At 48.7% G+C, this 21,480-nt stretch overlaps 3 protein-coding genes across 4 annotated transcripts in view; 2 read left to right on the forward strand and 1 right to left on the reverse strand.

Moving 5' to 3' along the window:
• Positions 1-56: 56 nt before the first annotated feature.
• Positions 57-5,846, reverse strand: LOC127679097 (cardiotrophin-1). Its single transcript, XM_052174674.1, has 3 exons — positions 5,784-5,846; positions 4,533-4,651; positions 57-1,265 (listed from the first exon to the last, which is right to left on the reverse strand). Exons 1-3 carry the CDS (start codon positions 5,806-5,808, stop codon positions 792-794), a joined length of 618 nt encoding a protein of 205 aa, XP_052030634.1. The 5' UTR covers positions 5,809-5,846; the 3' UTR covers positions 57-791.
• A 2,775-nt stretch (positions 5,847-8,621) lies between these two features.
• Positions 8,622-12,427, forward strand: Bcl7c (BAF chromatin remodeling complex subunit BCL7C). Of its 2 annotated transcripts, none has more exons than XM_052198445.1 (6): positions 8,622-9,014; positions 9,490-9,568; positions 9,909-10,017; positions 10,107-10,271; positions 11,621-11,706; positions 12,229-12,427. In XM_052198445.1, exons 1-6 carry the CDS (start codon positions 8,923-8,925, stop codon positions 12,346-12,348), a joined length of 651 nt encoding a protein of 216 aa, XP_052054405.1. In that variant the 5' UTR covers positions 8,622-8,922; the 3' UTR covers positions 12,349-12,427. The 2 variants fall into 2 exon arrangements, with proteins under 2 accessions (XP_052054405.1, XP_052054413.1); XM_052198453.1 differs by having other exon boundaries at positions 8,647-9,014; positions 10,110-10,271.
• A 293-nt stretch (positions 12,428-12,720) lies between these two features.
• The window catches only part of Septin1 (septin 1), a 502,205-nt gene continuing 493,445 nt past the window's right edge, over positions 12,721-21,480 (forward strand). Inside the window, exon 1 of the mRNA XM_052198252.1 lies at positions 12,721-12,727. Coding sequence (XP_052054212.1) covers positions 12,726-12,727 — 2 coding nt within the window. The 5' untranslated portion in view covers positions 12,721-12,725. The remainder of the gene's footprint in view (positions 12,728-21,480) is intronic.

The raw sequence follows: 21,480 nt of genomic DNA on the forward strand, positions 1-21,480 counted from the left end.
AACCTCCTGTAGTCTAAAGATCCGATTTTCAAGTCTCCCCACATGCAGCAAGTATGTTTCATAAAACTGTAAGTTTTATTGTTAAACATTTTATTTACAAAAATTTAATTTATTCTCAAATAAAACTCTTTAAGATGTTTTTCTGCCTTTCCCTCTCCATTGAGCAGCCTAGGGCTGGGGGCTATTGAGAACACAGTAGAGAGGTAAGAAGGGGAAGGACCTTAAAGGGGAAGGGATTTCCTACAAAGGAACTGGTGGGACGGTCCTGAGGGTAGGTGGCCTGGCCACCAGGGGACAAGTAGGCACTTTTCTGGTCAGTGAAGAACAAAGAAACTGAAGGGAGAAAAAGTGTCACCTCCATGAGATGAAATAAGAGTTACACATACCTATATGGGCCACAGGGAGACAGGTGGGGGACTTGGGGAGTCAGAGGCAGGTGGGTTTCTATGCGTTCGGGGCCAGCCTGGCCTACATTGCAAGGTTCAGGTCATCCAGAGCTATAGGGTGAGACCCTGTCTCAAAAACAAACAGGCAAGCAAACAAAGCAAGAAAGAACCAAGAGACCAGAAAACAAAACAGAAACCTCTGGGAGACAGAATTCAAGACCGGAGAGAAAGAGACAAAAATGAGAAACTGGTGGGTACCAGAAGCTCCCTGAGGAGAGGAGAGCAGAAGAGAAAGAGACCACACAATGCAGAAAGATAGGGACAGTCCGAGAACACGCATGGACGACACAGATGGAGAGACAGAGAATTAGAAGCCCAAGAGCTTGCAAGAACAAGTACTGACTCTCAGGCGACGCCCTCTGGCACCAGCTGGCCTAGGTCGCCCTCGGTGCGGCTCACCCACTCGCCATAGAGGCCGCACACGTGGAGTCCCAGCACCTTGGCTGAGAAGACGCCTGTAGTGCTGCTGGCCGTGAAGAGGGTGGCGGCTGCGGCAGCGACGGACTCTGGTCCAGGCCCGCGGGCTGCAGCGCCCAGAGCAGCCAGCACGGTCTCCACTGCGGCGCCCAGGGCCCGAACCTGGCGGGCCGCGTCCTCCAGGCTCCGCAGCAGGCGCGGGGCGCGCGGGTTCAGCTCCGCCTGGCGGCGGCGGACGGCGTCCAACAGAGCTGGCAGCACGCTCAAGGCGGCTGCATCCTGCCGCAGACGCTCCGACACCGGTAGCCCCGCGTGGCTCGGAGCCGGGCCGCTCAGGCCGGCCAGCGGCAGCCGCGGTGGTGAGAAGCCCGGCAGCCCAAAGGGCTCTCCCTGTTGCTGCACCTGCGGAGACATGGCCACGGGTCAGCGGGGCTCCGCGGACCGCGATGGGGGCGCGCCCACTCTTAACAGCCCTCCTCCCCTCTGGGGGGAGGGGGCTTAGTTTCCTCTTCTTGCAAAGGATAGAGCCTCTCGAGATAAAACCAAAAAACTACATGGGCATCGCACACCGCTGCCTTTGTTTCTCTAACAGCCAGTAAGTACTCAGAAGTGTGAAGGGTCCCCAGGAAGAGCTCGATAAAAATGAACTTTTTGTTGTTGTTGTTGTTGTTTTCAAGATAGGGTTTCTCTGTATAGCCCTGGCTGTCCTGAACTTACTCTGTAGACCAGGCTGGCCTCAAACTCAGAAATCCGCCTGCCTCTGCCTCCCAGAGTGCTGGGATTACAGGCGTGCGCCACCACTGCCTGGCTAAAAATGAGCTATTTTTAACTTATTATTTACTTGTTTATTTTGAGACAGTCTTACTACAGCTTTTGCTAGCCTGGAATTCACGATCAAGACCAGGCTAGGCCTCAAATTCATAGTCCCTGTCTCTGCCTCCCAAGTACCGGCGTGTGTCCTCCCTTTTTTGTAAGTGTATGCATGGTGTGGGGGAGAGTCTGGTTCTACACTGCACATGCGAAGGTCAAAAGACCACGGAGTCAGCTTTCGTCCACCTTTATGTGAGTTCTGGGGACCAAATTCTGGTTACCTTTACCAGCTAAACTGTATCTTCAATCCCAAACTTGGGTTTGACTCCTTTCTGCCACTTGACTAGCTGTGACTTCTTGCAAGACCATTCCCCTCTTTTGGCTTCAGCCTTCTGTTCTTTGACAGTAAGCAATGTCCCCCCAACCCCCGTTCTGTCTTTCTATCAGACGCCTCTTGAGAATCACAGAAGCAGTGCAGGGACAAGGTCAGACTCCCTTCCTCTTCCCCTCGTTGATAACCATTATTTGTAGGAACAAGTGAAAAACAAAGGTGATTTGTGATTTGTCAAATGCTGTGAAGATGATATTTGTGCTTCGCAAGTCTCTTGGCGCCAGTGCAGGCCTTGTGCTTGCCACTTTGGATACAGTATCTTCCTAAAGGTGGGGATGGTGGTGATAGTTTTGGAAGTGAGAATGTCGGGGCCACTGAGGTGGCTGCCAGCCTGCTAACCTCAATGTGATCCAGGGATCCGTATGGTAGAAGAGAGAAACGAGTCCCTTAAGCTGTCTTCGGACTTTCATGCACACAGCATGGCACTTGTGTGAGCACTGACATGCACGCAGCAAAATAAAGGAGTACAATTAAAAAAAAAAAAAGCAGACCCGGAAGAATGATTGACGCAGGCTACTCTCCCGGGAAGCAGCAAAGCAAGTTGGTATGTCTACAAAGCTTGCCGTGTTACCATCCTACTGCCACCGTTACCATGGTTACATTTTTTTTAATGGTACCATTACCACCAAGGTCACAATTAAGTAACCCTACAGTCTGTCTGAACCAAAACACCAGCCTCCGCCCACTACACTATGGTAATCTAGAGGCCAGGCAGGGACTGTTGGCAGGTCCCTTTTCTCTGTAAGAGGACCCTCATGGGAAGAATTTTTGCCCCCTACTGACACCCCCTCTTGGCTTCTCCAAATGTTCCAGGTGGGAGTGTTCACAGTTCACATTGTCCGGCTGTTTCATTTTACAGCTCAAAGAATTGAAAGGCCCTGATCATGCTGAGCCCAAATCTATGTTTCCTGACTTTCAGAGTTCCCTTTGTTTCCTCAGAATGGCTCCAAGGATGGAGCATCCAAGCTGAGGCACAATATCCTTTGACCACTGATGGGTCCTGTGGCAGGATATTTGATTACAGTTCAAAGAAAACCTAATCCTTAGCAAAATATACAAGTTAGGAAAGATGATGTGTTTGTCAGTGGAGTTGGGTGTGTCCGGCAGAGATGCACTTTGTGTGTACTTGTAAAAGCCTAGTCCTACTTAGATAAGAATGCTAAAGAAAGGCCAGGAGGTGATGGCGCACGCCTGTAATCCTAGCACTTGGGAGGCAGAGGCAGGCGGATTTCTGAGTTCGAGGCCAGCCTGGTCTACAGAGTGAGTTCCAGGACAGCCCGGGCTACACAGAAAAACCCTGTCTGGGGTGGGGGTGGGGGGGTGGGAAAGAATGGAAAGTTCCTGCCTATTTTAAGGCAAATTGCTCTGTGAAGCAAGGCAGTCACCTGGATGGCCTTGAGCTGCCCCACCATAAGGGTGAAATGGTTTGTGCCCCCACTGACTTGGCTTGTAGCCCACTCCCACCATGGTGACAGTGACAGAACTCAGTCTGCCAAGGGTACAGGGGAGGAGCTAGGGACATCTTATAAGCAATTGGACCTTTGAGAGGGAGTCAGTTCTTGGGGGGGTTCTCTCTCTCTTTTGGCTTGGAGGATCGTCAGGGAAGACGCTCTGGGTAAGAAGCTCCTTGGGCTTGTAGAGTGAAACAAGATTCTAGGGAAGACCTAAGGAGCCTTCCTGGGTTTGGAGGAGCTCAAAAGGAAGGTAAACTAGCTTGGCAGAAGGACAACTAGAAAGAGATTTCTAAAGAGCTAGCAGTTTAGTTACAAAATCAGGCTTGTCAATAGATATTTTATTAAGTAGTTTTTAAAAAAAAAAAGAAAGAAAGAAAGAAAGAAAGAAAGAAAGAAAGAAAGAAAGAAAGAAAGAAAATTAAATGACCTGACCTAGCTGTCTTTTTTTTTTTTTTTTTTTTTTTTTTTTTTTTTGAGACCAGGTTTCTCTGTGTAGCCCTGGCTGTCCTGGAACTCACTCTGGCCTTGAACTCAGAAATCCGCCTGCCTCTGCCTCCCAGAGTGCTAGGATTACAGGTTTGTGCCACCACCGCCTGGCTTGTCATGTGTCTTTTATAAGTACAAATATTAGTTATATTTAAAAGGATAAATATGGGCTGGAGAGATGGCCCAGTGGTTAAGAATGTGGACTGCTAGCCAGGCGGTGGTGGCGCACGCCTGTAATCCCAGCACTTGGGAGGCAGAGGCAGGTGGATTTCTGATTTCGAGGCCAGCCTGGTCTACAGAGTGAGTTCCAGGACAGCCAGGGCTATACAGAGAAACACTGCCTCAAAAACAAACAAACAAACAAACGGATAAATATTACAGGCTCCTTTACTGTGTAGGCAGAAGAAAGTTAACATTCCCCTCAGAAACTTTTGATTTCCAACACTGGGGATGAGATGGAAGAAATGCGTGGCTGAAGACGTCTGTGAGCGATCGCCCCCACCCCACCCCAACCCTTCACCTACTCACATATTCCTCCAGCAGTTGTTCTGCATATTTGGTCAGGAGGCGTGCAAGGTTGTGTGTCTGGCGGATCTTGGCCTCCAAATGGGGTAGGAACGAGATTGAGGAGTCAGCCTGGTGGTTATCTGGTGGGAAGGAAGAGGGAGTGAGAAGTTAAGAAGGCAACCCAAACCTCTCTCCCTAACCTTGTCTTTCCCAAGCTGGCTCTTCCTGGACCCAGAGGCTCTGCTCTGGTTGCTAATATTCAGGCTCCGAAGAATCTGCCCCATCCTAGGCACCAACCAGATCTCTGGCCAAGCAGTTTCTCTACATAGATGTCTCTCAGACACTACTGAAATACAATTAGGACCAAATTCATATACCTCCTTCATAGTGCTGCCTCCAAATTCTCCCTACTCTCAAATAAATTTCTTCCATCCACTTTAGGCAATTTGTTCATACTTCCAAAGTAGCTTCTTTTATCCATGTGAATCTGCCTGATCCTGAGACTCCTCACTCTATATCACCAATACTATCCAGAAACTCTTTAAGGACAAAGTTCACATGTCTTTGGATTTCTCCAACTCTTGTTTGAATTCAGCCGGAAGCACTGAACCCGCCTTTTCGGCCCCTCGTACAGATAGAGAAACCGATGACCTATTCCCTCCATGTTGCTTCTATGTGACATGCTAGGTATGCTAGGCAGCACCATCAATCAATCAACAACAGGTTAGAGGGTGGTGCCACAGAAAGCCGACTACATTTCCCAACATGCACACTGCTGGCACCCCAATGCATGCTGGGGAATGTAGTCCTGAACCGACAATCCCCTCTGTCGGAGGTTCCCACTGCCAGCAGAGATCTCAGAAGCCAGTATTTTGGGCTCTCGGCACTTGTAGCTTCTTCGAAGATCAAAGACTTCCTTAACTCGGCCTCTCCCTCCAGTCTTTCAGCTTTGATTCTTTCCTAATACTCAAGAAGAACTATTATCCTGTCCCAACCCGACCCCAGCCCCTTTTCAGGGTTTACTCACCCATATATATTCGTTGATCCTACCCCTGAACCCAAGGCCCTGAAGCCTCAATTCCTTGCGCTTGCTCTTTCTCCCAACTCACCCGCTGGTTACCTGACACCGGCGACTCCTCTCCCCCGCCCAGGCCGTTCCCCTCCCAGACTTGGGGGTGGGGTGGTGCTGACAGACATTGAAACCCCACCTTTCAACCCCCCCCCACTCCTATTCCCAACAAGGACCCAGGATCAAGTCACTCAACCCCTTACCCAGACTTCCCTCCCTCTGGCTCATGCTGGCCCCAGGCTGATCCTGGTTCCCTCAACACACCCCTCCGGGGGAGGAGGAGAGGAGGGGGGAAAAAGGGGGAAAGGGCTAAGGGCGTGGCTCGGGCTCGGCCAATCATAGCTCAGACCCCAAATATTTCCTTCCCACCATTACTTTCAGGCAAAATTCCTTGGCCCAGAGCTCAGTAACCAGCTTGTGAGCTTAGACTGGGAAGGGGCCAGAATTGGGAGGCAGGTGTTGGCACAGTGAATGGGAACTTGGGCCTTTAAGGCAGTTCTGTGTCCGGTTGGGAGGAGACTTAGGCTCAGACCTGAGGTAGAGCTTGATTATTGGCTGCTTTGGAAGGAAAAGCTGGGAAACCGGAGAGGAAAGGTGCAGGGCTGACAGAAGAATGCAGGCAGGTCCTCCTTTTGCGGAAAGACAAAGAGAGGTCACGGAAGCCCTGTTTAGATTAGGACGCACCTAAGGCATGCACCCCCTGTCTAGTTTTCTTAGGTACCGTCTCCTTTCTCTGTCACACTGATCAGAAGTGGGACAGCCTCTCCCTCATCTTACTGTTGCAGACCCTCCCACACATCTGCATGTGTACTAACTAAGGCATTCAGACCCAGTCTTCTATTCAGGGGAGCAGAAGCTTCAGAGAGGTCAGACTCAAATCAGCAACTCATCAACCTAGGGTAGACACTGAAAGGAATGGGCACGCTTGCCTCTTTAATTGGTTCCCAAGCACCTACTCTGTCTTGGGCTCTGGCACAGAGAGGGCCTATATTTGGTTTCAGGCTTCAGATGATAGAGTATAGGCATAAATTTTTTGCAACATACTTTTTTTTTTTTTGCAACCTACTTTTAATGAGTGTCCAACCTCTCCGCTTGCCCACAACCCAGCAGAGGCAGTGGAAGAGAAGAATTACTAGGATGTGGGGGAAGTGGACCTGTTCAGCAGTAGTTGTTTGGGGGGCAAGTTTGATCTTCTTTGTCAGCAGTTCAGTCCCATAGCAAACACCAAACAGCAGGTAGAGTGCAGCCCTCTAGGCAGGCAGCCACCTGCAGCTGTAGTTTAATCCTGAAGAAACTGCCAGGCTCGCCAACCAGCCCAAGGCCACAGAAGCTGCAAGCTGCCACAGGAACCTGACAAGTAGTTCTTGGGTGAGTTTCTCTCCATGGTGGTGTTACCACAAGTTGACCTCAACAACGATATGTAAGGTGAACCAATACATTCGTCTTGTTAGGGAAAAACAGCGAGGCGGAGCAAACCAAACAAAGGCTCAGTGCCCCACCGTCCATGGGGTCATAGCTATACTCCGTCCTCACGAATCCTTTTGAGTGTTTGCAGTATCAAAACATCCTTTCACCTGTGCCTGCTTCAGGAAAACATTCTTTCACAAGTCCGCTTAACAAGACATCCTTTCACCCGTGTGCCCCAGCAAACTATCATTTGATATAACTTTCCAAACAAACCAGGAGTTTCCACTTCCATGGAGCTTGTGAGAAAGGGGAGTGAAGCAGCCTGTCTGAGCCAAGCTCATCGGCAGAGCACACCACAGGTGAACGGGGAAGCCACACTGTCAGCAGTGGCCACACACACACACACACACACACACACACTAACCAGCAGTATTTGTTGGGTAGTCATGTGTGCCAAGCACTATCCTAAATGTTTGTATATACACATTAACTTATTTCCATGTTAGAGGGGCAAGACGACAAAAGACTTGCCCACGGCCATGCAGGTAATTGTAACAAGCTGAAATTTGACTTCTTTTTTGTTTGTTTGTTTGTTTTGTTTTTCAAGGCAGGGTTTCTCTGCATAGCCCTAGCTGTCCTGGAACTCACTCTGTAGACCAGGCTGGCCTCAAACTCAGAAATCCACCTGCCTCTGCTTCTCAAGTGCTGGGATTATAGGCTTGCGTGCACCGCCACTGCCCGGCTCAGTAACTGCTTTTCCATCCCATTCTATTGAGTTGTTCCCAGGCTGGTCCTACTGTGTACCAAACTTTCCAGTATCCATATCTTGGTGTTCATACAGATACATTTTGTCCTAGTGAAGTTTCTATTGCTGTGATAAACACCATGATCAAAAACACCTTATGGAGGAAAGGATTTATTTCAGCAGTTATGAAGTCAGGGCAGGAACTGAAGCAGAGACCTTGGAGAAAGGCTGCTTACTGACTTGCTCACCAAGATTGTTGAGCCTGTTTGGAACTATCATCAAGAAAATGCCCCACAGACTTACCTACAGTGCATCATGATGAAGGTGTTTTCTCCACCAAGGTTCCCTCATGCCAGATGACCCTAGATTGTGTCGAGTTGACAAAAAACTAGGCAGCACACATTCCTTCTGTTGAGTGTTAATGAGTGGGAAGTGGAAAGTGTTGGAAGAAGGGTTGGCATAAGTTTCTCACTGGAAGACTGCCAGTTTTCCAAAGTATCTCTACCAATTACACACCCTGATTCAAGGAATGCCAAGTTGCTCTGCTACCCCATCTACATGGTCTTTTTCACTCCCGCCATTCTGGCTGAGGAGGCCCTCTCTCCACCCGCAAGAGTCTGGCACGTACTGGCACTGTTAAAGGGACTGTTCAATGAATGAATGAATGAACAAGTTAAGTTGGGCAGCGTAGAATCAAACAGCCTGGAGAGGGCAGACGCGCGCACACAGAGCATTTCAGGGACGCCCACCCGCCGCGGAGGCACAGCAGGACAGTCCCTCTCGCGCACCCCTGAGCCCACGTGGCCGGAACGCACCGCCTCGCTCGGGCCGCGCGCGTCCAGCCGCACAGCTGCCCCCCAGCTCTCCCTCTCCGCGGCGGGCAGAGGGCGCTGTGCGTCCGTGCGCCCCGAGGGGCGGGCCCGGGCCGGGGCGGGGCTGGCCGGGCTTCCAGGCCGGGGCTCTAGCCGCCCGCGCCGCCCGGGCCGCTCCGGGGACGGGCCGGGGCGGGGCGCGGTCTCAGGAAGCCAGGCGGGGACGCGCGGAGGCGTTGGGGAGCGAGGGAGGGCGCGGCCAACTCCCGGAGGGACGGCAGGCCGAAAGAGCGGCGCCGGGGCCTGGCGCGCAGCCTGAGATCGCCGGACCACAGGCCGCCCCACCACGGGCTCTGTCCCGGCCCGAGCCCCGCCAGCATGGCCGGCCGGACCGTGCGGGCCGAGACCCGGAGCCGGGCCAAAGATGACATCAAGAAGGTGATGGCGACCATCGAGAAGGTCCGGAGATGGTGAGCGCTGCCCCCGGGCCAGGGATACAGCCAAGCCACCTCCTCCAAACGCGTCCGCCCTTTCCTGGCCCACTGCCCCCGCCCACCAGCTGTGTTCTGAATCGACAGGGCGCCCCCTTTCCCTGGCAATTCCCAGAGGTCTACAAAGCGTGGTCCGGAGTGGTGCTTTCCCTGAGCGGGAGCCCTCATCTATGCCCCGCCCCCTGAAGCTTTTGACACTCTCGCAGCTTGGCCCCGGGTCTTCGTCGCCTGAGTCCCTGGCCAGGCCTTGGTGGCGCCCTGCTGAGTGCCCCGGGTGTCTGCAAACCCGCAGCTCCAATTATATGCGTTTATGCTTTGCCCTGGGGTTTAGAGGGTTCTTTCTGCTTCTATGCCGCGTTAGCGAAGTTGTCCCTACCCTAGCACACCTCCCTGACCTCCAGTCGGTGGGGCTCATCCTTGGGCCTCCCTGACCCAGTCTCCTGACCTCCCACAGGGAGAAGCGCTGGGTGACTGTGGGTGACACTTCCCTTCGAATCTTCAAGTGGGTGCCTGTGGTGGATCCCCAGGAGGAGGTGAGCAAGCCCAACCCCCAACAGGCCTTGCATCTATGCAACTCAAGCAATTTCCCTCCCCACCTTGGCTTCTACCCTCGGTCGGCTTGGAGACTCCAGTGTGGAGCCCAGGCAGATGGTAACGATTATTAGGGGGCACGAGCGTGCGCGCGCGCGCACAAACACACACACACACACACACACACACACACACTTTCCCCAAGTTCAAGATCTAACTCAGCCTCCACAACCTGAGGGAGCACCTTTCGCTTCTCTGAGCCTAGCTTTCCTTATTCGTATTGAGGGGCTTTGTAAGAGCTCCTTAGACCACCAGCTCTGATCTTACCTCTCTAACCCTCAGGAGAGGCGGCGGGCAGGAGGCGGGGCAGAGAGATCCCGAGGCCGAGAGCGACGCGGTAGGGGCACCAGTCCCAGAGGGGGAGGCCCCCTCATCCTGCTGGATCTCAATGGTATGTAAAGATTCTAGAATGGGGGTGGGGTGGGGTGCTGAAGGGAGCCCCTGGGGCTCTCTGGCCAGCTAACTTGGCTTTTGCTTTAGCAGATGAGAACAGCAACCAGAGTTTCCATTCTGAAGGGTCACTGCAGAAGGGCACTGAACCCAGCCCTGGGGGGACACCCCAGCCCAGCCGCCCTGGGTCACCGACTGGACCCCCAGAAGTGATTACAGAAGATACTCAGCCCCCACAATTGGGCCAGGAGAGAGGTAGGGCCCTGTGGCTCTCAGGAGCTCTCTCGTCAGAGTTGAAGCCACCCACATCTTGTCCATGTCTCTGAATTATGTCCTCTCGCCCTGGCAGAAATGACTTGCAGCTGAGCCTCACTCCTCTGGCTTCTTAGATCTGTAGGGAGCATATCACCGTCTGAAATTTGTATGTAGAATTATTTCTATGCTTGCCTGCTGTCTCTTTTCAGTTACCATCTCCTGTCAGCCATACTGATCTTGTTCTTGTGGGATATGTAATAGATGTTCAGGGAATAAGTGATTCTGATAATCATAGTGATTAATAGCAGCAGAGTAACAGCTGACAGACCACTCATCTGTTTGTCATTCCTCTGAGCACTCCGATGTTTTGTTGTTTGTTTTTTCATTTAATCTTCACTATCATTTTATGGGACCGATGATCCTATTACGATTCCTCTTTATACACGAGGAGCTCAACTTCCAGAGAAAGATGCCCTGACTTACAGAGCCAGTGAGGCAACACCTTGGGCCTGAGCCCTCTTCAGCTCCTCTGTCTTCAAATAGTCCACCCCTTGTCTGGTCAGTACCACTTCCCAGGTGTGGCTGATGCCTGTGCCTTTGGCTCTGCCTTCTCATTTCTCCCTTGTACCTGCTCTCACCTCCTTGCCCGTCTCTCTCCCTGGTGGCCTCCACACAGCTGCAGAACAGCTTTCCTAAAGCACAAATTCAAAATGGCTGTTTTCCTGCTTCATATCCTGCGCTGGCTCCCTGTGGTCTTTGGTTCCTTTGTTTGACACTGAGGCCTTTACAGACCGTTGCTGCCGAAATTGTTCCCTGTCAAGAACACCATCACATGGGCTTCTGGGCCATACCCAGATGTTTCAAATACTTTTGCTACTATCAAATGATAGAACAAGGGATGCATCCCAGTGGTAGGAGCTTGTCTGACATGCCTAAGGCTCTGAGCCCCATCTCTACTACCACAAAATGAATGAATGAATGAATGAATGAATGAATGAAGCTGCTAGCTGGCACTTACTGAGCACATCCTATGTGCCGAGCTCTTGATCTGCACAGCAGCGTCTTGTGGTATTACTGTCACTATTTCCATTCTTCAGATGATTTAGAACCTGTGCTCACTGAGCATATATTTTCTCTGCCTGAATTCTCTTCTACCTCTGTTTGTCTGCTTGCTCACTCCTGCCTAACAAGATCCAACTTGAGTCTTCCTTCCTTGGCAACTTGGTATCCCTCTCTGCCCCCATAATGTCATCATGTGTGACCAGCGCCTGTCTGTTTCTTTTGCTCCTGGTCCATTCTCCCAGCACAGAGCAGCTGCTCAGGAAGTATCTCTTTGTTTGGCATTACAGATCCAGGGGGCACACCTGCAGGCGGTACTGACGAGCCCCCAAAGCTGACCAAGGAGGAACCTGTTCCAGAATTGCTAGAAGCTGAGGTGAGAGAGTCCAGAGCCTGCTCTCTGGCCTTGTGGGGCTGGAGGCTTTGGGAGAAGCAGGGAGACTTCGTTCTAGGCTGAGCTGGAGGTTGGATTCTTGGGTGAGGAGGAATATTACGGACGGACAGCACCCTGCGGGCTGGATCGTGGCTGGTGTAAGAGCACTGAAAGCCTGGAGAGAGCTTGGTGCTCCTCTAAGGACTTAAACCTGTGCAGCTTGGTGTGCCCTACTTCTGAAAGAGAGCCTGGGTCCCCTGCATCACAGACACATGCCCTGAACTGTAAACTTAGCCTGAGACATCGCCTTTCCCTACAAGGACTAGATTTGCTTTCCAGACAAATCAAGGTCTTTTCCCCCCAAACAGTGTTGCTGTTGTTTTTGGTGCCTTACCCTCCATTCTGGTTACTCGGTCCTGGGCCAAACTCTGGGTTCCCAGGGGAGCAGAGTGGAAAAGGCAGAGGCTAGGAGGCTGTACTCTTGGGTTAGAGTGGAGCTCACACCTGTCCGCCCTTCCTCTTCAGGCCCCTGAAGCTTACCCTGTCTTTGAGCCAGTGCCACCTGTCCCTGAGGCAGCCCAGGGTGACACAGAGGACTCGGAGGGCGCCCCCCCCACTCAAGCGCATCTGTCCAAATGCCCCTGACCCCTGAGAAGCTGCCTGCCTCCTGTCCCGTTGCTCCAGGGGCCCCTTTGGCTTTTTATAAATAAAGACCCTTTTGTAATTTTGTGTCATGTCATTTCCCTGTCAAGGCTGGGGAGGGTCTTTGGAGACAGTTTTGGCTCATGCTCTGTTCCTCAGATGGGGTCACGAGGCTCTGAGATGACCTGTATTCACGCCATGATTACATGTCGGGTGAGGGCTTGAGCCAGGACCTCGCCTCCCTTGCACCCTGCCTTGCCCTTCAGCGACTTCTACCCTCCCCAGGGCCTAGCAGTTATCGCAGTCCCCAATTCACTCACTGGAACACAGGCCCTGAGGAAGCACCCAGCCCTGTCCCTGCTTGTGTCTCCAGCGGAGCCATCCCTTCCAAGTGCAGCCCTTAGGCCCACACTTCTGGGAGGAGTCCTTATCTCCTCCCAGATGTCTTCCCCTGATAATAGGCTCCATCAGCATCAACACCTTTGAATTCCTACAGACCTTTAAGCTTCCTTCCCTTCCTCTCAGCATTTATCAGGTTTCTTGAGAACTGTGAGTCTGTATCTCTGTCTTTTAGGCTTCAGGCCTCTCAAGGATAGAATTAGGTTCCCAGCTGTTTCCAGCTCAACACTGGGGACACAGCCTAGCAAATGCTTCATGAGTACCTGAGTAAACAGGGCAGTAATCCTAGTACCCAGGAGGCTGAGGCAGGAAGATTATTGAGTTTCTCTGTCAGTATATGTGTGGCTCTAGGCTGGTCATTTCTACTTTCTGACTCTTAGGTAAAACTTCATCCACATAAGCACTTAATTTGTATTTGTCAGAGAAGCAGGGTCCAGTGAGTTAGCCCTGTTTTAATTTTTAACCAAAGGAGAGACTGAGGTTTAGGGCGGCATCACTTAAAGTGTCCGTTCAGGGTCTCTTGAAGTAATAGTGGAGCCAGGGCTGACTAGGAAGTCTGACTGCATGTGTTCCTTTGCTTGAAACAGATGACCAAAAGTGACTGGCTTAGTGTTGTTACCCAGATTTGTAGTAGTATCATTCTGAAGGTAGGAAGTCCAAAACCAGTGTTACTGCGCTAGAGTTAAGGTGTCTGCAGGGCTGGCTCCTGCAGTAGGCTGTCAGAGAAAATCTATTTTCTTGGCTTTTCCAGCTTCTAGAAGCTACCTGGGTTCAGGAATGGATTCGAGCTGTGGCTTGTCCCCTCCCCAGCCCCGCTGTAACTTCTAACCTTTTTGCCTTTCTGAGTCCATCATTAAGTCTCTTTACCTGGCCTTCCTGCTGCTCATGTGCCCCTGTGATATACTGACTTGCCTACGTATACAGGGTCATCCCGCCCCACCCCAGCCCATCTTTGAATTTAGTTTGTTTGAAAACCCCATTGTCATGTAAAGTAACATGTTCCTTTTCGGGACTTAGGATGTGGACACCTCAGAAGGGTCAGTAGTCAGTATGCCACATGTGGTAATTGCAATTTTCTGGGTGTGTGAATCATCTCACTATACCCTTCAGTGACACTGTGAAGGAATGTAAGTGCTCTGTAAACTGTAAAGCGCCTTGCATGGCTGATTGGTTCAACTTCTGGGCTTGAATTTCACTGTCTATGTTCAGTTTCTTTTTTATTTTTATTTTTATTATATGTGTATGGAGTTTTGCCTGCAAGTATGCCTATTACCATGTGTGTGCAGTGCCAGAGGAGGCCAGAAGAAGGTGACATTGCCCCTGAAACTGGAGTTACAGTTTTAGATGGGAATGGAACTTGGGTCCTCTGGAAGAGCGATGCTCCAAACCCCTGAGCATAGAGGTCTGTGTGTGTGTGTGTGTGTGTGTGTGTGTGTGTGCATGTCTGTGTGTGTGTGCATATCTGTGTGTGTATATGTGTGTGTGTACATGTCTCTGTGTGTGCATGTCTGTGTGTGTGTATGTGCACATGGGTATGTGCACATGAGTGCAGTTGCCCTCAGAAGCTAGAGGTGCCACACATCCTGGACCTGGAGTTACAGACAGTTGTGAACCACCGCATGGGCACTGGAAGCCTTCTCTCCAGCTCCTGCCATCATTCTTAATGTGATGTACCTCTTTGTTTTCATTTGCCTTGTTTTGTCATCTGTAAAATGGGATGATAGTAACGTGAGCCTGTTAAAACTCTTCTCAGAATTAAATGAGGAATTACACGCAGAGATAGCCCTTGATTGGTATACGGTAAGAGCTCAGTAAATGATAGTTCCTTTCCTCTTCATCCCATATTACAGAGAAGGTGTTGGGCAGGCACCAGAGACCTGCTCATCAGTGAGGCTGGGTGGGGTTTGGCCCCGCCACCACAGGTATCCATTTCTGAGTAGCATTAGAGGAGTGAAGTTCAGCCTTGCCACGGCTGTTGTTCTCTTGGTCACAGGCCTTGTGTGTTGTCCCTGGGGGTTCCTACTTTCTGCGCGTCATCACCTCCAGCCCTGCTTTGGTCTAGAAGCCCACTCATTCTCTGGTCACATCCCTGATGCACACACGCTGTGCCCTCCCCTGGGATTCTCCTTCTTCCCCACTCTACCCTGGTCCATGTCACTGGAGTACCTGTTGCTGCATGCTAGTTTTTTCTTGATGGGAACTATACCTTCTTAATCCCCTTCCTCCAGATTCTGATCTGAGCCACTGGACTCAGATGGCTGAAAGGTGACAGAGCCCCGGAAATGTCTCATGGGTCTTAGTTTCATTTTCTTATCCTTATCCTTTCCATTTCTTTCTTTTTTTCTTTTTCTTTCTTTCTTTCTTTCTTTCTTTCTTTCTTTCTTTCTTTCTTTCTTTCTTTCTTTCTTTCTTTGTTTCTTTCTTTCTTTCTTTGTTTGTTTGTTTCTTTCTTTCTTTCTTTTTTTGGTTTTTTGGTTTTTTGGATTTGTTTTTTTTGAGACAGGGTTTCTCTGTGTAGCCTTGGCTGTCCTGGAACTCACTCTGTAGACCAGGCTGGCCTCGAAATCAGAAATCCACCTGCTTCTGCCTCCCAAGTGCTGGGATTACAGGCGTGCGCCACCACTGCCCGGCTATCCTTTCCATTTCTTGTGCTCATCAGTGTCCCCATCCCCTGGGAATGGGGATTCCCGAGCGAGCGTGTCCTAAGTCTGCATCCTGTCATTATGTAGCTCTGTTAGTCAGGGTTCTCTAGAGGACACAGCTGACTGAATATATGTAAAGGTAATTTAGTAGAATGACCTCTAAGCTGTTGTCCACTTAGTTCAGCAATGGCTGTCTCCCAGTGGAAGGTTCTAGAATCCAGTAATTGTTCAGTACATGAAGCTGAGATGTCTCAGGTGGTGTTCAATATATTCAGGAACCCCAAAGAAGTAGACTTTAATGCCAGTGAAGGGATGGACTTGCCAGGGACAGTGAGGACAAGAAAGCAAAAAAACCTTCTTCTCTGACCTTTATATAGGCTGCCACCAGGAGGAATGGCACAGATATAGGATGGGTCTTCCCACCTCAAATGATCTAACTAGCAAAAATCCCTTGCACATGTATCCAGCCACTTGGGTTTTAGTTAATTCACAGATGACAAATTGCCAACCAAGAATAGCCACAGGTCTACCATTTATCAGCTTGACACACAATCATATCTCCTTATGTCAATTTCCAAATGAAAACAGTAACCAGACCGTAATAATAACTTAAACATGTACAACCACAATTCATTATATATTTTAGAATAGGTAGCAATGTCCCTTGAGGCAAATTCCTTTAGTATCTCATAACTTAAATATGAGAACCATTGCCGGGCGGTGGCGGCACATGCCTGTAATCCCAGCACTCTGGGAAGCAGAGGCAGGCAGATTTTTGAGTTCAAGGCCAGCCTGGTCTACAGAGTGAGTTCCAGGACAGGCAGGGGTTATACAGAGAAAACCTGTCTCGAAAAACCAAAATTCAAAAAAAAAAAAAAAAAAGAAAAGAAAAAGAAAAAGAAAAGAAAAGAGAGAGAGAACCATTGATATTATCTCAATTGATGTTATGTTGTATGATAATGAAATTCAGTGAAGAAAACACAAATATCTGTGCAAACAGATTCTTGCCAAAATATAGGCCAGATAGAGCTAAAGGGAGATCTGGGAACCCCTCGCCTCCCTGCATCTTCCAAGTCCTTGATGGTGACAGTTGTTCTTGATATTCAATAATGGTTTTGGTTCACTATTTCCGTGGTAGAGAGGCAGCTCTAAAGATTCCCACATAGCCTTTCCAACCGTAATAGCCCTCACTCCACAGGACGGGGGACTAGTGTGAGAATTCTGCCAACTTCTAAGTATAACTATCCTGATTATACATTCTGGTACTCGGGAAATAACCACAGGATAAATTCAGGGACTCCCTAGACCTACTATGTGTCAGACTTCAGCCTAAACTCCACTAATCACCTGGCCTCCCTAAGCTCCGACTTTAACTGGAGGGCCACAGTGTTTCTAGGGATTTCCCAGAACCAGTGTCAATTCAGAACAGTATCCAATAGACCCCAGAAAGTCTGATAGTTTCCTTCCCCCAGTGTACAGTTCCCTTCTAAAAGGCCATAGGTCCCTCTGGGGAAGGACAGGAGGAAGACTAACAGTAAAACTTGTAGGTGTCTTATCAAAGTCCTTACTCAGTGGAACTTGGCCACTTCCTTATTCAAGGAGTCCTGGGTCTGCAAGCTGACTCCACTCTAGAAATTGGTTTACAGGCTGAGATTACCTCTTGACCATGATTTAATGTAGCCTTTTATTTGTTTGAGAAATTTCCTGCTTATATAGGTCAAAGGAAAACACAATAGGCTTCCTATTTGTTTCATGCCTGGAAACACCATAGTTGGTTAGCCAGGACCTAAGTCATACAAGTCATGCCAAAATAAAATTCACTTTGCCTGCGCTGATCACTACGGGGCAGGCTATTAGATCATTGCTTTGTCTGTGTTGCCCATCAAGAGCTATGATCACCTTGCCTTAATTCATTCATCCACTGAGCAGCAGTGTCCCCAACCCTTAGGTCTGGCACAAGGAAAAGGGCAAGAACAAAACTCTTCAAATGTGCTGGTGGCCCTCTCACCAGTTTCGTCTTATAGGATTGCTAAAGGGCGTGTCTTCTGGGCCTTCCCATTGTGGAGGATTAGGTTTACACTGTGTATCCACTCTAGCACTGCAATTCCCTGAGCCTTAAAATCCCCATCAACACTAAGCCAAGGGGTATCAGGCATCTTCAAGTCTTTCAGTAGGCCATCTTTTGATAGATGTTTCAACCAACCAATCAAACTTTGAAGCCTGTTTAGACACTGTTCCACTGCTGTGAAGAGACACTGTGACACAGGCAACTCCTACAAAAGAGAAAGCATTTAACTATGGTCTTGATCCTCTTTTCAGAGGGTTCGTCTGTTCTCGTCATGGTGGGGAGCACGGTGGCAGGCCCAGTGCTGGAGAAGTAATCCAGAGCCAGGTGGGGGAGCATGGAGTGGTGTCACTGCAGTCCCTTCTACCTGGCCCCAGTTCCTGAATAACAACATGGAAATTTTTACATATGAAAAACTGCCTAGGCCATAAGCTTGCATTGTTCCCTGACCAGCTCATAACTCATAGGACCTGTTTATTTGAGTCTGCGTGTGCCACATGGCTGGCTACCTCCCCTCAGTTTCATGTCTCTGTCTCCTCAGCCTGGGCAGGGAGTCTCCCACACCTGACTAATTCCCCAGAGTTCCTCTTTCTTTATCAGAACGCCTACCTCTTTTTCTCTGCCTTTTGCTAATAGGCCATCAGCTTTTTGATTGACAGGTGATTCTTCCACACAGTACACAAGAAATTCTCTCTACATCTCTCCCTTTTAGTTAGGCTCTTTCTCTAGCATCAGTAAACAGCATATGATAAGAACTCTCATGATAACCATCAGGTAAGAATTACACTCACTAAGTCCTGTCCGTTTGTATTTAGCAACCTTGGAAAAAGTACTCTATTATCTGTACTGTCTTGGTGAGTTAGAGTTCTGTACATAAATCATTTTCTATCAAAACTTGCATTTAGAAACTTAAGAGTAGCTTCTTAGACTGTAAAACATTTTTTCAAATCCTAAACAATTTAAGCTTACTTAAGACTATAACTGTCTAGTCTTCAGCCCTATCAGAGACCTGAGAAGGAATAAAATTACCTGAGTATACAGGAAGTGCAGATCAAGCAGCTTCCAAACCTATAGACGTGACAGACAGCTGGCTGCCTGGACAGTCACGTGACACTTCCCTAAGTTACTTCACCCACCTTCAGCCGTCTTGTTCAGAACACCTGGCAGACCAACTGTTCTGTGAAGCAGGAATTACGAAGGACTGCCTACCCTGTCCTTGAGAAGCTCAGTTGACTTCCCTGCATCCAGTTTGTCCAGTTTGTCCAGCACACAGTGAGCAGCTGGGGCAAGGGCAGGTTCTTGCCCGTGGCTTGTTTGTCATGTTTGAGGCAGACTCTATAACGAGGGTCTCAGTGTCCATCATCTTCTTGGAAATAGAAGCGGGTGCTGCCAGGATATGACAGCTCTGTCAAGAAACGGCCTTTTATTAAGAAAACATCTTTAAGTGCCATTTTCTGTAGATCTCTCAGAGTGTTTAAAGACTATCTGTAGTTTATCTGAATGGACAAACATTGCTTGTTCCTAGCTACTTAACTATCTGTTGAACCTAGAAATTGTTTTGTTTTGTTTTGTTTTGTTTTGTTTGTTTTTGAGACAGGGTTTCTCTGTATAGCCCTGGTTGTCCTGGAACTCACTCTGTAGACCAGGCTGGCCTTGAGCTCAGAAATCCACCTGCCTCTGCCTTCCAAGTGCTGGGATTAAAGGCGTGCGCCACCACCACCGAAAATTTCTTTTTTCTTTTTTCTTAGATTTATTTATTTATTTTATGTATATGAGTATTCTGTAGCTGTCTCAGACACACAGAAGAGGGCGTCGGATCCCATTACAGATGGTTGTGAGCCACCGTGCAGTTGCTGAGAATTGAACTCAGGACCTCTGGAAGAACAGTCAGTGCTCATAACCGCTGAGTCATCTCTCCAGCCCCCTAACTTGCATTTTTTGTTTTTGTAAACAGTTTCTTTTGATTGTTTGTTTGTTTTTTTAGTTTTTGGGGGTTTTTTTTGGGTTTTTTGGATTTGGTTTTTTCAAGACAGGGTTTCTCTGTATAGCCCTGGCTGTCCTGGAACTCACTCTGTAGACCAGGCTGGCCTCAAACTCAGAAATCTGCCTGCCTCTGCCTCCTAGAATGCTGGGATTACAGGCGTGAGCCACCACCGCCCGGCTGTAAATAGTTTCTAATTGCAGTTTTTAAAAGGACTAGAACTTAATATTTCATTCTTAAGAATTACATAAGTACAATACCTGCAACAAGTTGAAACATATATATGTACGTGTTATAGGTATATAATGTATATATGTATATATAAACATAATTATGCTATATATATATTACACACATATATACATATATACACACACACACATATATATAGTATATTGTAGCAAAATATGGCCTTAAATTTGAATCATTGGACAAAACCCATACCAATGTAAAGATATTTGGCTTGCTAACGTTCTTTGGCCTAAAGGCAGATTTAATAATATCCTGTTTTATCCTGTTATTCCTCTGCCCCCCATTTGTTTCTTTTCATCCCCTCTCCCCCATTTTCCTTTTCACCCCTTTCCCCATTATTTCCCCTTAGATAGAGGAAGGGAAAGAAAGAAAAGGGGAAATCATTGGCTCTAACTCCCTTACTTTGTCTCCTCCCTGACCAAGACCATTAACAACTCGTAGACAACTCCCTCTTAACATCTACCATCCAACAAACAACCACAAGGCATCCACCCCACTTCTTGGGGATAGGGGCATTGCTCTCATAAAATTGCTTCCTGCTGTCTGAGTGCATAGCTTTCTTTTGGAGACCCAAAGAAAACTGGGAAATTAGCCAGTCTTAAGAACACTAGCTGTGGGCTGGAGAGATGGCTCAGCCATCAAAGGCTGGGCTCACAACCAAAAATATAAGAACGCTATCTGTAACATCTGTTGTCCCGTCTCTGTGTTCTGTGAAAGTTCAGGGCTTAAATGGTGTCCTGCTTAGAACAGTCTGAGAGGCTGGGCCGACTTGGGTCAGCAGCTTTGAAGCTGTCCTGGAAGCAAGTTTTGATGAAACAGCTATTGAGGTCATCTGAGGTTGGATGAAGGAGGGTGCTGGAATAAGTGGGTCCTACCTAGCATCTTAGCATCCTTTCACCATCCCTGAGGGTGAATCTTGGCATGGTTGGTTGTTTTTTTAAAGATTTATTTTACGTATGAGCATACTGTAGCTGTCTTCAGACACTCCAGAAGAGGGCATCAGATCCCCATTACAGATGGTTGTGACCACCATGTGGTTGCTGGGAATTGAACTCAGGACCTCTAGAAGAGCAGTCAGTGCTCTTAACTTCGGAGCCAATCTCTCCAGCTCCCATCATGGTTGTTTTAACTGCATTGGTGTCTGTAAACATATGAACTTTCGCAGGTAATAGACATTTCTGCATTAACATATCTATGTGGCCGGGTGTGGTGGCACACACCTTTAATCCCAGCACTTGGGAGGCAGAGGCAGGAAGATTTCTGAGTTTGAGGCCAGCCTGGTCTACAGAGTGAGTTCCAGGAAGCCAGAGCTACACAAAGAAACCCTGTCTGAAAAACCAAAAAAACCAAAACAAACAAATAAAAAACCAAAACCAAAAACATATGTATGAAATGTATGGTATGCCCAATCAGCTAAAGAAGATTTTACTTACTCTGCTCTCTGTACGAGCAGGTAAGCCATCTGTCTTACTTTTATAACTTAGTTTAGATTGTATAATCAAACTAATATCAGTTTGACATGAGGACTCTGTACCCCACAAGATTTCCTGGCCCTGCTTAGCTGACGCACTGACTGGAGACATTTCCTGTCTCAGCCAGTCCCAGAGCGGCCTGTGGAGAGGGTCTGCATTCGTGTTTCCTGTTTTGTTGGTCTTCTTGATTCCTTTCATGTCTGCAGCCAGGATCTTCAGGGGGCTCACCCTGGTCAAATCTGATTTTTATTCATTTTGAAGGAATCCATAGCTTTTCTTCTCCTGTTGAGACCAAGACAAAACCTCTTCTCCAGTGTAACATTT

This window comes from Apodemus sylvaticus, chromosome 1 (genome assembly GCF_947179515.1).
Source record: "Apodemus sylvaticus chromosome 1, mApoSyl1.1, whole genome shotgun sequence".
Classification (NCBI taxonomy): domain Eukaryota; kingdom Metazoa; phylum Chordata; class Mammalia; order Rodentia; family Muridae; genus Apodemus; species Apodemus sylvaticus.

Excerpts from the sequence above, each read along its gene's own strand:
- LOC127679097 (XM_052174674.1), bottom strand. The coding sequence starts at position 5,808 with ATGAGCCAGAGGGAGGGAAGTCTGG. Across the intron at positions 4,652-5,783 it reads CCAGAGGGAGGGAAGTCTGG|ATAACCACCAGGCTGACTCC; the intron begins GTAAGGGGTTGA and ends CCTTCCCACCAG. Across the intron at positions 1,266-4,532 it reads AACAACTGCTGGAGGAATAT|GTGCAGCAACAGGGAGAGCC; the intron begins GTGAGTAGGTGA and ends ATGTCTCCGCAG.
- Bcl7c (XM_052198445.1), top strand. The coding sequence starts at position 8,923 with ATGGCCGGCCGGACCGTGCGGGCCGAGACCCGGAGCCGGGCCAAAGAT. Across the intron at positions 9,569-9,908 it reads TGGTGGATCCCCAGGAGGAG|GAGAGGCGGCGGGCAGGAGG; the intron begins GTGAGCAAGCCC and ends TCTAACCCTCAG. Across the intron at positions 10,272-11,620 it reads ACAATTGGGCCAGGAGAGAG|ATCCAGGGGGCACACCTGCA; the intron begins GTAGGGCCCTGT and ends TTGGCATTACAG.